Source organism: Xenopus tropicalis, chromosome 7 (genome assembly GCF_000004195.4).
Source record: "Xenopus tropicalis strain Nigerian chromosome 7, UCB_Xtro_10.0, whole genome shotgun sequence".
Classification (NCBI taxonomy): domain Eukaryota; kingdom Metazoa; phylum Chordata; class Amphibia; order Anura; family Pipidae; genus Xenopus; species Xenopus tropicalis.
The window spans coordinates 39,636,026-39,651,768 of NC_030683.2; the positions used below are offsets into that span (position 1 = coordinate 39,636,026).

The 15,743-nt window shown below is 38.6% G+C and overlaps 1 protein-coding gene and 1 pseudogene across 2 annotated transcripts in view; both read left to right on the forward strand.

Moving 5' to 3' along the window:
* The first annotated feature begins 165 nt into the window (after positions 1-165).
* Positions 166-15,743, forward strand: part of pik3ap1 (phosphoinositide-3-kinase adaptor protein 1) — a 50,949-nt gene continuing 35,371 nt past the window's right edge. For both annotated transcript variants that reach the window (XM_012966844.3, XM_012966845.3), the window contains exons 1-2: positions 166-477; positions 11,637-12,041. In XM_012966844.3, the coding sequence (XP_012822298.1) occupies positions 465-477; positions 11,637-12,041 (418 nt within the window). In that variant the 5' untranslated portion in view covers positions 166-464. The remainder of the gene's footprint in view (positions 478-11,636; positions 12,042-15,743) is intronic.
* LOC116412585 lies at positions 5,413-5,570 on the forward strand (annotated as a pseudogene).

A 15,743-nucleotide genomic window follows, 5' to 3' on the forward strand; every position in this document is an offset into this window, starting at 1 on the left:
GCCTGTTTAGAATAGAGTTTTCATTTCTTGTATTCCTGTAAGTTCATAGTGACACTTGGTTTTCATTCACCAATGACAGTGGGGCTGGACTAAGGACTGCCAGTGTCATAAGCCACTTTAGGCAGAATGCAGGAAGTAGAGCATTTAGAGAAATCAGGAAGTGGAGTAGTGTATATGTAGGCTTGCTATCACTATCTGCTCTTGCGTTGGAACACAGGCAGGTGTCTCTGCAGCTGGTATTTTACTTCTTGGACTTTCCTCTTGTGGCATTCAGACACGAGAGCTTGGAAACTGCTCCAGTTTGGCACAGCTGAGAGGGACAGCTCGTAAAAACAAAACATTATTTTGGGATTAAATATTTGCCTGAAAATGGGAAAATCTACCAGAAGGGAGAGAGAAATAAAAAGACTCCTGTAGAAATCATCTGGGGGAAAGCATACCTGCTTGTAGTGTAAGCAGAAAGAATGGCAAGGCGAGGTATGTACTGCATTCCTTTTCTTTCTTTTCTAAAAAATAGACACAGCAAAAAATGGAGACATTTCCTTCAGTGGAGTTCCCCTTTCTATATTTTAGCACAGTGAAACTGTGAAACACTAGCTCACAGTCCAAACATCAACCTCGCTCGCTATATCACTGCTTTTATGCTGTAGAATACATCACAAATGCATTTACTTAAATGTTATCTTGACAAATAAAAAAGTAATTTACAATAAATCCTGTTAGAGTGAATTTTGCTTATAGCAATCAAAATTTTGAGACTTATATTGAAAAAATTGTTTGGTGGCAGTCCTGTTTTCTTCCATGATTTTTAATAAAGATTACCATACTGTGTGTGAACACGATAAGAACTTTAGAGTGTAAGCTCCACTGGGGAAGGACTGATGTAAATGATGTATACCCTGTAAAGTTCTGAGTAAACTTGTTGGGGCTATAAAGATAACAGATAATAATAATAATAATAATAATAATAATATTATCCATTTATTATATGTTGGAGGTAGGAATTATGGGGTAAATGAAAGTGCAGGCTTAGCTGTAGACTTACCTACAAAAAGAGTTTAAGTACAGGTATGGGACCTGTTATCCAGAATGCTCGGGACCTGGGGTTTTCCTGATAAGGGGTCTTTCTGTAATTTGGATCTCCCTACCTTAATTCTGCTAAAAAATGATTTAAATATTAAATAAACCCAATAGGATTGTTTTGCCTCCAATAAAGATTAATTATATTTTAGTTGGGATGAAGTACAAGGTATTGTTTTAATATTACAGAGAAAAAGGGAATATTTTTAAAAAATCTGAATTATTTTCTTACAATGGAGTCTATGGGAGATGGCCTTTCCGTAATTTGGAACTTTCTGAATAACAGGTTTCCAGATAACGGGTCCCATACCTGTACCTAGGTTTTTTTCTTTTAGAAATGTTATTCTCTGTGGTAACTTTAGAAATAACTGTGCCTTTTTTTAAAGAGGAAATACATTACATAATCTACAGTATAAATCTACAGTATATAATGTTTGGCCTTTTGCCAGCTGTAATTTTTGAATTCTGGTAAACACAGAATCATTTGTCATAAAGGGCCAAAATGTACATTATCAGCAAATATGCCTGCTTCTCTGTAGTAAAAAATGTTGTTTTTCAAGTTGTTTAGACAGGTTCATGACAATATGAGTTCAGGTCTGGTCTGGCTGCATACTCTTATGCAGTATTCTACTGAAAAATAAATACATTATTAAAAAAAACAAAGACAAAAAAAATTCTAAATTGCATTCAGGATTTAGTTAATCTCTGCAGAAACCCTGATTTATTACATGATCAAAATATTCCTTTTTTGTAAATGTGATTTTACAAAGATGAGTGGGTGCTGCCATATTGCTTGCCTTTATAGTGAGCAACAGTTTTGTAACTAGGGGTTTGTTTTGCTTAAAGCCTAGTAAGACTGATTCCATTAAAACAAACAGAATGGCAACATTTTGATATGTTAAGCCTAGTAAGGCTGATTCCATTAAAACAAACAGTACGGCAACATTTTGATATGTTAAAGCCTAGTAAGGCTGATTCCATTAAAACAAACAGTATGGCAACATTTTGATATGTTAAAGCCTAGTCAGGCTGATTCCATTAAAACAAACAGTACGGCAACATTTTGATATGTTAAAGCCTAGTAAGGCTGATTCCATAAAAACAAACAGTATGGCAACATATTGATATGTTAAAAAGCAAAACAAAAATAAATGAAGGAATGTGCTTTGTACAGAAATGTTGTACATTTAGTTTTGGGTTTCTGTACCATGTCCCAGTAGCCCCCCATCTTCTTTTCTGCTGATTCACTGCACATGCTCTGTGCACTATTTTCTAGCCAGAGCCAAAGGGCAATGCCCACTGTGGCGGCTTTAGAGAGGTAGGCCCAATATTCTGAAGTAGACATTTATGGCTAAATAAATGAAGGAATGTGCTTTATGGCTAAATCTGGTGGCGGAGCTAGGCAGGAGGGGGATAGAAGTTCTGCACATGCACTGATCGGGTGAATGTGAGAGGTAGTTAAAGAGGAAGCCCTGGCTATAAATCCTGTGCTAAAACAACCATTTTACCCTGTTTAGTAAAAACACATATTGTGTCGTGTGTGTTTAACAAAGTCCCATATCACTATATATGTAAAAGAGAACAGAAATGGTGCTGATTGTTATCTGAATGACATAGGATCAAGACCTTAATGATCACCAGTGTTAATTTGCTATGAGACAAGTTGAGATTACTAAAATAAAATTACCAGAGGCAGCAAAAAAACACTTGTAAAGAGGTTCCAGAAAGAAGAACATGGCAGCATGGTATTCCTACTGTAGTTCCCTGGGCCAGTGCAGTTTTCAGTGAACAGGAGCACTGGCTTGTGCTCTTAGATATCATCCCTTGGGGGTGTTTAACATTCCTTCTCTTGGTATATAACTGAACAATTCTCTTGCTCTTTAATCATGGCTTAGACCCATGCAATGTGGCCACAACATTTTCTGCCGAAACTGCTCTAACATGATCACTAAAGACTTATTACAAAGACAAAATCCACTTGTACTTATGTATACTCCTAGATACTCTTGAACAGTCACCCCTTCTTTTCCACTTTCTCAATTTTCTTGGCTTTTGTGACACTTCCCTGTTTTGTTATTTCTCTTGCCTGTCAAATCAGTCTTTTACAATGGAGTATCATATTCCTCACTACCTCTCTGTTGGGGTTCTCCAAGGCTCTGTCTCAGATCCTTTATTGTTCTCTTTGTATACTTTTTCTCCTGGCCAACTAATCAATTCATATGGTTTTAAAATACCACCTCCACAATGTCAATACTCAATTTATCTCTTAACTTGGATTTCTTCTATTGTGTTTTCTTGTTTGCTGCTGTTTGTGCCAATACTACTTTGTCCCAGCAACACGGTACTAGTCTAAGGCTGGAATGGTCCTCTTTCCTCCCTCCATCATCATGACATCCTAGAAATGTCTAGCACAGTTAATGACTGCACTATCACCCCTTCTCCTCAGGCCAGGTGGATTGGGGTTATCTTTGATAACACTCTCTCCTTCACTCTTCATATCCAATCAATAATTAAATCATCTAATTTTCATCTATGGACATTTGAAAAATATGACTGTTTATCACTATCTCTGACTTCCATCATGTCACACACTGACTACTGCAACTATCTACTCATTGGCCTACCTCTCCAGAGGCTGTCACCAGCCCATTCCTCAACAAATATATCTGCCAGGCTAATACAGATTACCAACCACTTTTCCTATGCAATGCTACGCTGCCAATCCCTACACTGGTTTCTGCTATAAAATTCAGTCTACTGACATTAATGTTCACTTCACAACTCTGCCCCACTCTGTATCTCTAAACTTATCTGCCAGCATTATTACATTCTTCTATTCCCCAAAACCCCATCAACCACTTATTTCCTCTTGACATGCATTCAAGACTTTACTAAGGCTGCACTTAGAGGGCATAAGGGGCATCTGCCCAGGGCCCACGGACAGCACAGTGAAATTTTGTTTTATCAGACTTGGGGTGAGGGCAACCAGTCAATAGATGTCACTGTCAGCACCATCACCACCCAATCAGAAATATTGAATTTGCCTGTCCTGTGTCAAGTTTTCCAAATCCACTGCAATGTCCATTACACAGTTAAGGCCCCCATACACGGGCAGATAGAAGCTGCCGATATCGGTCCCTTGGACTGACTTGAGTGGTCTATGAAGAAGCGCAAGAGCGCGAAACGCGTCGACCTTTTGGCACATGAGAGGATCCGTAGTGAAGGACGAAGCTTCGGTGACGTCACTGCCTAATCGGCCCGAAGCGGCAAGTGTTTGGTCCGCTCCTCTCTCTGTGCGCTGAACAAGTAAGTTCCCGGCCGGGACTAGCTAGAAGAGTTGCACGGTTAGCAACTCTCGTGGGGTCCCTTTCTCTTTTATATTTTGCTTGTGAGGGGGGAAGCATTTACATCCCAATAGGGCGTCCTATTGATTAGCCTGAGTATAGCCAGCTTTAACATTCTTTCAGCCTTTGCTGGCCAATTAAGCAACTTACCCTGGACTGTGGCAGGTCAAATTAATCGATTGATATTCTCTCAGATAGGTTCTTATTTAACTATCATGCCACCTAATTCTTCTTTTTAACCTCTTATGAGATTAAATTATAGGTCTTTTAATGATTAATGAATTCATGTAATCATTTTTTACTGTACATATTTTTTTAAATTATTGTACATTTGTGTATCTGAATGAATTAATGTACAGATTATTTATTCCATCTTCTATCACTGTATTTAATTCACTGTATATTGTAGTAATTTGGTAAATACAAATAAACTGGTATTTTTTACTTGTGGGTGTTTTGGGAGCGCCAACTCAGAGGTATTCCCTTGGACTGACTCGGCAGCTTATCTTCCCGTGTATGGGCAGAAACAAGCGGGCTGGCCGACCGATATCTGGCCTGAAATTGGCCAGCTATCGGTCGGCCAGGTTAGAAGATCCAGTCGGATCGGGGACCGCATCGGCTCGTTGATGCGGTCCCCGAACCGACTGCCCCATTGCCGCCTACATAATCCGATCGTTTGGCCCCAGGGCCAAATGATCTGATTATTTTTTTTTTTAACTTCAAGCTCCCTGATATCGCCCACCCGTAGGTGGGGATATCGGGGGAAGATCCGCCAAGCGAGCGGATCTTACCGTGTATGGGGACCTTTAGTCAGTGTGTTTCAGTCATTTTAAGAAAACTTTGCTAATGGTATTTTGCATGTGCAAGTGTAGGTAATGCTTCTCCCTTATCTCCTCCAGTACTGAAAACTCAATGCACAGCCTAGAGAGTCGGTACTCCCACCACAATCGAGCAAAATATTTTGGCACAACGAGTGTAATGTAAGCGGGGCTTTGCACAGTGGCAGTATCATAGCCAATGAGGTCCAGCCGAGGCGTGATTATTGCTAATAGTGCTGAAGCTGAAGCTTGATGAAAGCGGAGGAGCTGTGTTCCCATTAGGGAAGAGCTGCTGGCTTATTTTTTGTCGGGGGCTTTGCACATGCTCCTTCTGCCTAATCATGCTTCACTTCCTTTGCCCCTGCCATTAGGTGGGCGGGAGGTATTTTCCTTTTTTTCTTTACAGCCGCCAGCTGGAGCCTAACCAAAGCGATTAATGGCATTGCACCTGTACACATCTGCACCCTTTTTGTGTTTGATTTGTGCAACCTGGATAGGTGTCATAGTCCTCTGGGCTTGACCCTAGGCCAAGACTTGGTGGTTCTCACCCTAGCTTCGGCGAAGGTGGATCTGCCCGCACATGCTGTTCATTGGCGAAAGCCTTGGACACATGAGCATCGGTGCCCATGCCTTCGGGTAGGACTCACAGGCGATGACTCAACATCGTAATGTAAGGGCTCTGGCACACAGGGAGATTAGATTAGAAAATGTAAGTCGCCGGTGGGATGGCACATGCGGCGGCGCGATTTCGCGCAAATCGCGAAGTTGCCTCGCGAGGCTTTTTCGTCGATTTGCGCGAAATCACGCCGCCGCGTGTGCCATCCCACCGGCGACTTACATTTTCGCCGGTGGGATGGCAGGGGAAGGCAACTCGGGGAGATTAGTCGCCCGCGAACAGGGAGTTTTGTTGCGGGCAACTAATCTCCCCATGTGCCAGAGCCCTAAGCGGGGCTTAGCCCCTGCGTGTTTATTCAAAGTGTTGCAGCAACGTTTCAGGGGTGTACCCCTTTAGGAAAATGTTTTTTTTCCTGATTCAGGGTTAGTTTACTTGGTAACATGTGTTACCTTTAGACTTGAGTGATTTCCTATTACTGACAATAATATACAAGGATACTTTGTTTGTTTAATACTACTATGTAACAATAAAGGGCACAAAGTATCTTTTGGTGTGAATTGCTTTGAGCAATTGGGATAGGTGGTGTATATATGTACTTATTTTAAAGATTTTTCTAATTTTTTACAGATTTAACTAATACCATTGGAAGTATGTTTTTTCACGGATGTTTTTCTTATGGACAATTGCCCTTGTTTATTGTGAATTGCCATTATGAATTTTGTGTTTGTTTTTGTACACTTTAAAATTCTTTAAATGTTAATATGTTAATTGCACAATCATGTAGGCTTATGAAGTGTGGGACTATTTAATCATGTTTACTGCACTGGTTTATGTTTTGGTAAAACGCACGGCATTAAGGGGTGTAGCCACAAAGTGGGTGTGGCCCAACAACCAGATCTTTGCCAAGGGCCCAATATGACCATAGCCTAAGGGCAGGGGCATGCGAAGTGTACTTTTGTGCTTTGGAGCCAATATTCACTCTGTGTAGGTGACATAGGCTGCCATCATGCCTGTGAATAGAGCTACGGGAAGGAGTGCATGACAGCGGATCCAATTCCCTCTCTCTGTGTAAAAAACTTTTGCGGAGGAAGGTGGACCATCTGCTTCGTCTATCTCTGTTAAACTAGCTTAGGTATTTTACATTAGTTCAGCAAGGTCAAAGGCAACAACAGTGGAAGGTTGGGCTTCTCTGTGCTAAATTTTTGAAATGTCTGTACTTTTAAAATTGCTCTTTCCAAATTGCAGTTACACCTTGCATACCGCAATTCTGCTTTTCATATGTCTATGTTTACATGAATGATATCCAAAGTTTATGTTGGCTTTGTGGGCAAAACTTTTCTTTTGTTCACCCTTTTATTAACAGTTTAAAATGAGCGTATACAATTCTAAATTGTTGTTCGTACTTCCCTGAAAACACTGCTCGTTTGTTATGTGTGCCCAAACAGGGAAAAAGAAAGAATGTTAGTGATATCATAGTTCTTGTTCCAGCAAAGGAAGCCTTGAAAATTCTTATTAAACAAGTTTAATAACAGTGATAACAGAGTGGGTGGGCATCACAGAGGCAGCATTTATAGGGTGTGGGAATGTATCTTTAGGTTTGGGGTCATATTGACAAGGAAGTAGACCTTTAAATAAACCTGTCTGAAATAGGCAAGCAGCCAGAGATGGTGTTAGACTGTAATCAATCTTGCTGAATGATGTAAGATGCACAAGATACACAGGGCCGAAAATGGGGTAAATTCATCCATTCACCACTGTAGATTACTGCTTCTCTTTTAAAAGCAAGGCAACAGTCAGGATATCATGAAAACTCCTGTAATTGCCCTACCTGATATTGCCAACACAGTACGTTATCTTATTTTATTTGGTATCTAACAACAATATGATTTTACCTGCAAGCACAGACATGGTCACATATTATGCTCTAATTATCAAATTAGTCCACCTTGATCTGAAAGTGCCAAAGTGTCACAATTTGCATAGATTACTCTCCAATCTGTGGGGCTGCCACCTTTTATGAGGACCTGGACAAACGGCTGCAGGGACCCCAATGAAGACCAGTTAAGGTGAGATTTAGAGAACATACCTACTGGCTTTCCAATATGCCCCTAGAAGCCCAGCTTGAAGGTCTATTAGATTGCAAATTGAGCAACTTACGTGATGTTCTGTATATCCCTGAAAATATGGTGGAATAAAATTGGGTACCCCTTGAACACAATTGTGGGTGACCAGTGACTACCCCCTGCGCCAGGCCCCCCACTTCCACAGCTGTGGGGTCTGCTTCCTCCCTTGTTATACCACTGATCATAATATTTTATATATCTGTGACCTGTTATGAATTAGGGGAACCAATCAGCTTGTCACTATCTATTTGTAGTGTTGGAGTTAAAATTAGAACCACAGGAAGAGCCTAAACATTCTTAGCAGGTTAGAATTGAACACAGGCCCCTAGTTTTGAAAGCAAGCCGTATGGTAAAAATGTTGGTTGAGTGGGTTTTCCATGGGACAAAAGGTAACCAAGATTCTTTATTTTATAAATGACCCAGCATCCAATTTAGGGGCATATTTATTATGCTGTGTAAAAAATGGCGAGAAAATTCGCCAGGCTTCGCCGTGTAAAAACAGCGTAATTTTTTATGCATTTTTTCTTCCACCGAAACTTACTGAAAATAACGGCGTAATATCTGGCATTCAGATGGCGTTCTTTTCCATTTATTTTACGCAGCTTTTTACTCCGTTTTTTTGGCAAATTAGTTTTACACAGCATAATAAATACTCCCCTTTGTCTTATTGTGGTAGCTTTTGGTCTTATTGTAGTAGCTTAGAGATCAACACCACATAAATTACACCAACAGTAATTACCACTTATTTGATGTTTTTCCATTTCAAATAGAAATATATAACTTTACAGTATATGTGTTGCAAAGGTGTTACCAGCTCTAAAGACAGCAGCCCTGCAACTATCATGCAAGGTGGAAACTATTCCCAATCAAAACCATAATGTTTAGCGAGTGCAAACAACGAAACCCAATAAGGTGTAAATAATATGATTACAAAATACACTACTTCTGTAGCATTTTATATTGTTTTTTACCTTTATGTAAAAAGTTACTTCTGTAGCATTTTATATTGTTTTTTACCTTTATGTAAAAAGTAAGGATCTGTAGGAACAGTTTGCTGTTTTCTGAATTATGTAACTTGCCTTTTATATTTTAGGGAATGTACCAGCTTTTGATCAGATGCCATAACAATAGAGTTAGCAGGCCCAGTGTCTGCTTAGGGATCCAAGCGCACAGATAGCATTGATATGCCAGTGGAGAAAATTCTGTGCATGATACTGCCTTTAACATGCTATAAAGTGGTTGAGACATTTCCCAGCACCATCAAAGAAATCTCAGAAACTAAGGTTGACTTAAAAGAGTTAAAGACTTTTGCTTACCAGTGCTGATTTACAGTATATAGTAAATAATATAAATCACTTTTAGGCTGAAATATTGTTGATAAAATGATGCTTTCTTCAGGACAAGGCAATAGGAACCAATATATTCTGAATTTGTTTTAAATATGTACGTGATTTTTCGAATTGATTGTTCTTTTTTCCCCTGGGTAATTTATAGGTGATCTTTATTAGTTTTCCCTTTGAGAAAACATTTGTGATGGAAGATGTAAAAGGTGACCTTTTGAATGTATCGGCAAATAGTACACCTAATGAAATATTTTTGTAGGTCTAACATAAAATAGGAACCATTCAAAATAGTAAAAATAGTAATAGTACCAAAATAGTAACTATTTTTCAAAGACCTTTGTCTACAGAAATATCAGCTTTTTTTGACGAATCTGATTCTGCAAGGTATAGAGACTCACAAATACACATATTTACTGCATGGTGATATATATAAGGGGCAGCACAAGACAGTTCGACTTTACATAGAGTTATAGATTGTCCTAACCTGCATTTGAGCTAAAGTTGATGGAGGGGTGTATTTTTTTAAATACAGCTTTTAAAAGATGAGTAACACCAAAAACTAAATTGATGAATTTGACCTGGCATATTATTTTATTATTTGGATGTGAAACTCTTTTTTTTAGTCGGCTTTAAACTCACATTTTAATAAATAAAGTATTTAACTCTGCTGTGTTCAACTATGTTCTCTTTGGTGCTTTAACATAGCCATTTGGTCTGTTTGTGTTCAATAAAGCCATAAGGGAGACTTACACGGGCCAATCCTTTATATGGTATACAATTGATAGGACCATGGGCTGAATAGATACTGTATGGTATGGCCATATTTTTTTTTGTTATATTTGTTCAGGCCAATGGCCTGCCCAACAGGGATTGGCCAGACAGCATGAAATGAAGTACGGTATGTACACAGTTGGAAGCATATCTCTATCTGTTCTGTAACAAGTATCAAAAGTCAGATCCCCCTTAGGCTAGGCCAGGTCTCAGGAGTCAGTAGTGCAGAGAAGCTACCTAGGCAGATGCTGATTTTAATTCAATTACAAGCTGCTTAGAAATACATTTTCATTATGCAACAACTTTAATAAACTGCCCCCAAAAGCCCTACTAACGCAAGCAGTTATCAACTAAAACTTCATCAAGTCAAGAAGTGCCTTTACCAGGGGTGCCAGGCAGTTTCCTTTAATGTGAATGGAAAGCTACATGCTGGGCTTTCAATCCTCTGTCTGCAATACTCTCTCACCGTTATTACTGCATGCATGTTGGCAGGGCACAAACTCTTAATTTGTAGCATATTTCTATACCTCGATTGCTAGTGTATAGATATGTCTTCTTGCTATATATAATGCATGTCAGTAACTGTTATATAACGCATGTCAGTATATAATCAGTCAGTAAATAATGCATGTCAGTAGCTGTTAACGCTGGTATATTCTGGTAAATTCACAAATTCCAGCTTTTAGAAAATGAAACAATGGGTGACTTTTTGATTAAACACCAAGGAAAACTGGGAATAAAGAACTGTTTAGGTGAACACCCAGCTACAGTATATAAGGGAGGGTGTAGGGCTTCTGCCACTGCAAGCCACATTGATGCCCAAAACAAATAGTTAATTGCCACACCACTAGTCATAGTGATCCTGCTGTGATATCCTGGGTGCTTTTATAAAGGCCTCTAGACAAAGGTCACCCCATCTAATTGAATGCAGAAGCAACAGTATAACAATAGGAATGTAACTATAAAACAATCAATATACACATTTCAAATAACAGGAAGTAAATTATTATAAATCAACTTTCAGCTATTATTATCCCCGTGTATAATTAATGTTGCTGGTAACCAGGAAGATTGTTGTTTTTATTTCAGCTTTTGAGTTTTTACACCTGTGTTATAATCAGTTATAATGAGAGTGACCTTGCTGAGCAAATAGTATGGATTTATCTATTAATTTGTATTATTTTCAATCCTAAAGAATTAGAAAGGCACTTGTCCTATTCAAACAAACAACTTCACACAAATGTGCCAGGAAAATCTTTCTTTGTTAATATTCTTATTATTCCTTTTCATATTAATGACTATACTGACAAATTGACAGGCATATTCAAATAGCATTATAACTTGGCAGCAATAAAAGGAAACATGTATCAAGGATACATGGATACAGAGGCCAGCACACCTACTGCATGATTAAAATACAATTTAATCTAGATTATAATAATATAATAAACATGGTGCCACTATATCATTAAAGTGAAACAAGTAATTCCTAAATATTGCATGCATATGAAATTATATTTTCTTATTCTTTGGAATTGCAGGTCATTGTGATGTGTTTATAGTCCATGGATGTGATGCAATACAGTGGTGCCAATATCTTAAGGATCTCTTTAAAACAAGTGATGAGCTCCATAATCTACAGACTGAAAGCTATGAAATAAATGAGGATCCACTAGAACAAGAAGATTTTTTAAAATTCCAAAACAGCAAATGTATAGTGATTCTCTTATCCGGAGACCTGGCAGAAAGTTTTAACAACCAACTTGTCCTGACTGACTTGCAAAGAGTTCTGAGCCCCACAAAAAAAATAGTTGTTCTGTTTTGTGGAGTAACTGATGATGAGGATTTGTCTTGGTCTTTTAAAGACTGGTCACAATGGACGAAGCTTTCCTGCGATGATGACTCTGAACTGTATATAAAAGCAGTAACAGAGAAAATTTATCTTGGTAAGTAACTTAGTCATTTTATAATTCACTGAAAAATGCAATTTATGCAGTCTTGCAGTTAGGACACACAAAGAGTAAATGCATCTTAAAAGTTAATTGAGACTTTATAGATTGAACAATTATTGGGCTTATTTCACCAGTGGGGTGAAAGAGGTAGACACCAACAATTTGGTGCAATTTGCCATGTTTTTTCACCATAGCATTCCAAGTACGTTACATGTATAGGTTGCAATCATTCTTTGTAGAGGCCCTCTCTGGCAATATACAGTTCTTATACAGTTCTTACCATATTAACCATTTAAAAACCAACATTTTTCTCATGCACGTATTAAGGAAAACACAGTTTTCCCAGCAGTTAGCAAATCAAGAAAACCCCAAGCTATTAAGTAAGAAGGTTGTGTAAGATCTTTGTGAGCTGACTGTTTTTCCCTTAATTGTTGTTTATGTAAATCACAGTTGCTGTAAACAACCCAATAAAACTATTGCCCCCCCACATGTAATAAAAAGCACAGTTTGCACAGGTGGAGTAGCCCATAGCAGCCAATTGGTAAATGCTACCTGCTGACTGGTTTCTACAGATGATTAGACCTGTAACAAACTTTGCAGTAAGGCTCCAAAACAGATCAGAGCAATCTGCCATGTTTTTTTTTTACCCACAATGCATGAATACCTTCCCAGAATTACAGTAAATATGTGGTTCTTTGAAATCTATGTGCTGCCACTTGCACCTAAGGTTGTGGCCATTTCATAAATTAGACACATGATTATTAGGCACATGATGTGTTCATGATATGAGCATTTCAGGCTTTGCTGCATTTGTAACAGTATTTGCACACCATTCAACTGATGCAAGAGCATATAAGCACAATTTACAAGCGGTATGCCCCAGTCTTGCTGTCTTTCCAGTTAAGTTTGTGGTGTAGTAGTTAGCAATGCTCCTCTGTAGCGCAGTAGTCATGGGTTGATTTCTATCCAGGACACTATATTGCCTATTCCACCAATCTTACTTTAATTCCAGTTGGCGATTTCAGTAATAATGTAGACCGTACCGTTGACTTGGCGGTATAGTAATTAGCAATGCTTTTCTGGAATTCTGCTGTTATGGGTTCTGTTCCATCCAGTATACTATATAACCTATTCCACCTATCTTACTTCTATTCCAGGTGGCGATTTCAGTAATAACATTCACTCTACAGTTGAGTTTGCAATGCTTCTCTGTAGTGCTGTAGTCATTGGTTCAGTTCTATCCAGGGCACTATATTGCCTATTTCTCCAGTCTTACTCGCATTCCTGTTGGTCATTTCAGTAATAATTTTGACCCTACTGTTCAGTTTGTGATGTAGTAGAAAGCAATGCTTCTCTGCAGTTCTGTAGTCTTGAGTTCAGTTCTGTTCAGCACTCCTAGCTTGGACCTATTCCCATCACCTACTCCACTTCTAGCTTTTTGACTGGATAATTTGGACAGTGCTGCTTATATTAGGAATAGGCAATCTATGTCCATTCCGATGTAATTTATTTACCACATCCAACATATATCACACTTTGCATTCAGACTGTCAAGACAATTACAGTTGAATGAAAACCACACATACTGTGATTAGCATGGTTGCTACACAATTTGAGTATGTGTTACTTCTTACAAAATAATTACTTTCTAGAATGGCCATATATGTATTTATTAACCTCTTTCCCAGGCACTCAATGCCCTCAGAAATCAATGTCAATCAATATTAACCGAGGACATTTTGCATGCACAACTTGGATAACATTCTACTTCTAAACAGCGTACACTAATTTCTCTCTGTGCAGAAATGTGCTGTTCTGTTTTATTTGTGCACTGTAAAAATGTCTCTCCACAGAGGATTGTCAAAAGAATATTTTGCATACTGTGGTTGAAGTGGATACCTCATATATATATGTGTGTTTAAACTGGCCCCAGGCAGCTCAGGTATGCTGTCAGATACATTCATACATCTTTCTTTATAATGAATATGTGCGTGTTTGTTTAGAGATGTTAAACTAACATTTTCGCATTCTATTTCATCCTCTGCCGGAGGAAGTGAAATTTCTGGTTGTTCATTTCTAACTCATAGTGAAACCAGTGGAGTCAAGAGCATGCAAATAAGTGTCTTACCCTGGTGATCTTACTGTACGTCAAGTCAGAGTATTATTACATCTTTGTGTCATGTCCAGATGACTATACTTCCAACCATTTTGGGTTCATTTATAGGAACACCTGCATATTTTGAGCAGTTTTTATTATTAAAGGTAGAAACATTCTGGTAGAAACATTCTGCAAGGACACAGAGCCACCATGCTCTGTGTCCTTGCAGAGTTCAAACCTGGGCACTGAAGAAGTTTGCTTGTTCCATATGTGTATGAATGGGTTTCCTCCGCCAATCCAAAAATATAAAGCCAAGTTTATTGGCTTCTGCTGGAGTAATGAGGATGACTATGAATTAAAAAAGGGAATTTATACTGTAAGCTCCACTGAAGCAAGGGCTGCTGTGAATAATTATTAATCTCGGTAAGATACTTCATAAACAAGTCAGCACAATATAAATAAAGGAACTGAAAGCAGCATTTGTTTAACCCTTTTATTCTCTTTGCTCACTTATTTAAAATAGTGTTAAAACCACAGAATTTTTTCTCTTAATAAGCAAAATGAAGTTTATGGGTGGAGGTCCCCTTTAATTGGCAGTTTATTGATGATGTTTTCCTGCTCGGGGAAGGGGATTTTATTTAAGTAAAGTGGTCTTAACTTTTGGCCATGCAGCAAGTGCCCCCTTAGTGCTTATTCACTTTGGACTTGTGGTTCATTGCTGTGTCATGCACCTTCCACCACATGTAGATGTACTGACCTATCTATACATTCTATATACTGTATATCTATACACTCACATACATAAACCACATACACCAACAACTAACAGTAGATGTTAGTATCACAATAGCCTTGGATATTCTGCTTGTTCAAGAACTCATCCAGGCCCCTCTTAAAGGCATTAACAGAATCTGCCATTACAACATCACTAGGAAGGGCATTCCCCAACCTCACTGCCCTCACCGTGACACTGCTTTAAGTGAAAGTTCTGTTCCTCTAATTTAAAGGGGTGGCCTCTGGTGTGCTGATCGTTTTAATGGGAAAAAACATCCCCTTACTGTCTATAACCCCTAATCCCCCCAAAAATACAGCCTGAATGAGTGATGAGGATGAGTATGAATGTGAAAGGGAGTTTATACCGTAAGCTCCACTGAAGCAAGGGATTCTGTGAATAATTATTCATCTCTGTAACACTACATACACAAGTTAGCACAACAACATGCTCCTGTGTACTATATATGTGGAATCCCTGCCATAAAGCAAGAAAGGACTGCTGTTTTATTAGGAGAAAGGAAGTAGAGATAACCACAAAAGTACCTAGAAATTCATTTTCCTGCATAGGCACAGCAGCTAACTATACCTGTTTCAGACATAAAGTTAATAATTTGTTCTCCGTAACCACAGTACATAATATAACACATCATTTCATTTCAGGCATCAGTGAATAGTATTCATCCCTTTATCCTTCATTGTAACTTAAGAATGTTATCTCAGTTTGCATGAAAATGTTATTTGTACAGGTATGGGATCCCTTATCCGGAAACCCATTATCCAGAAAGCTCCGAATTACGGAAAGAACTGTCTCCCATAGACTCCAT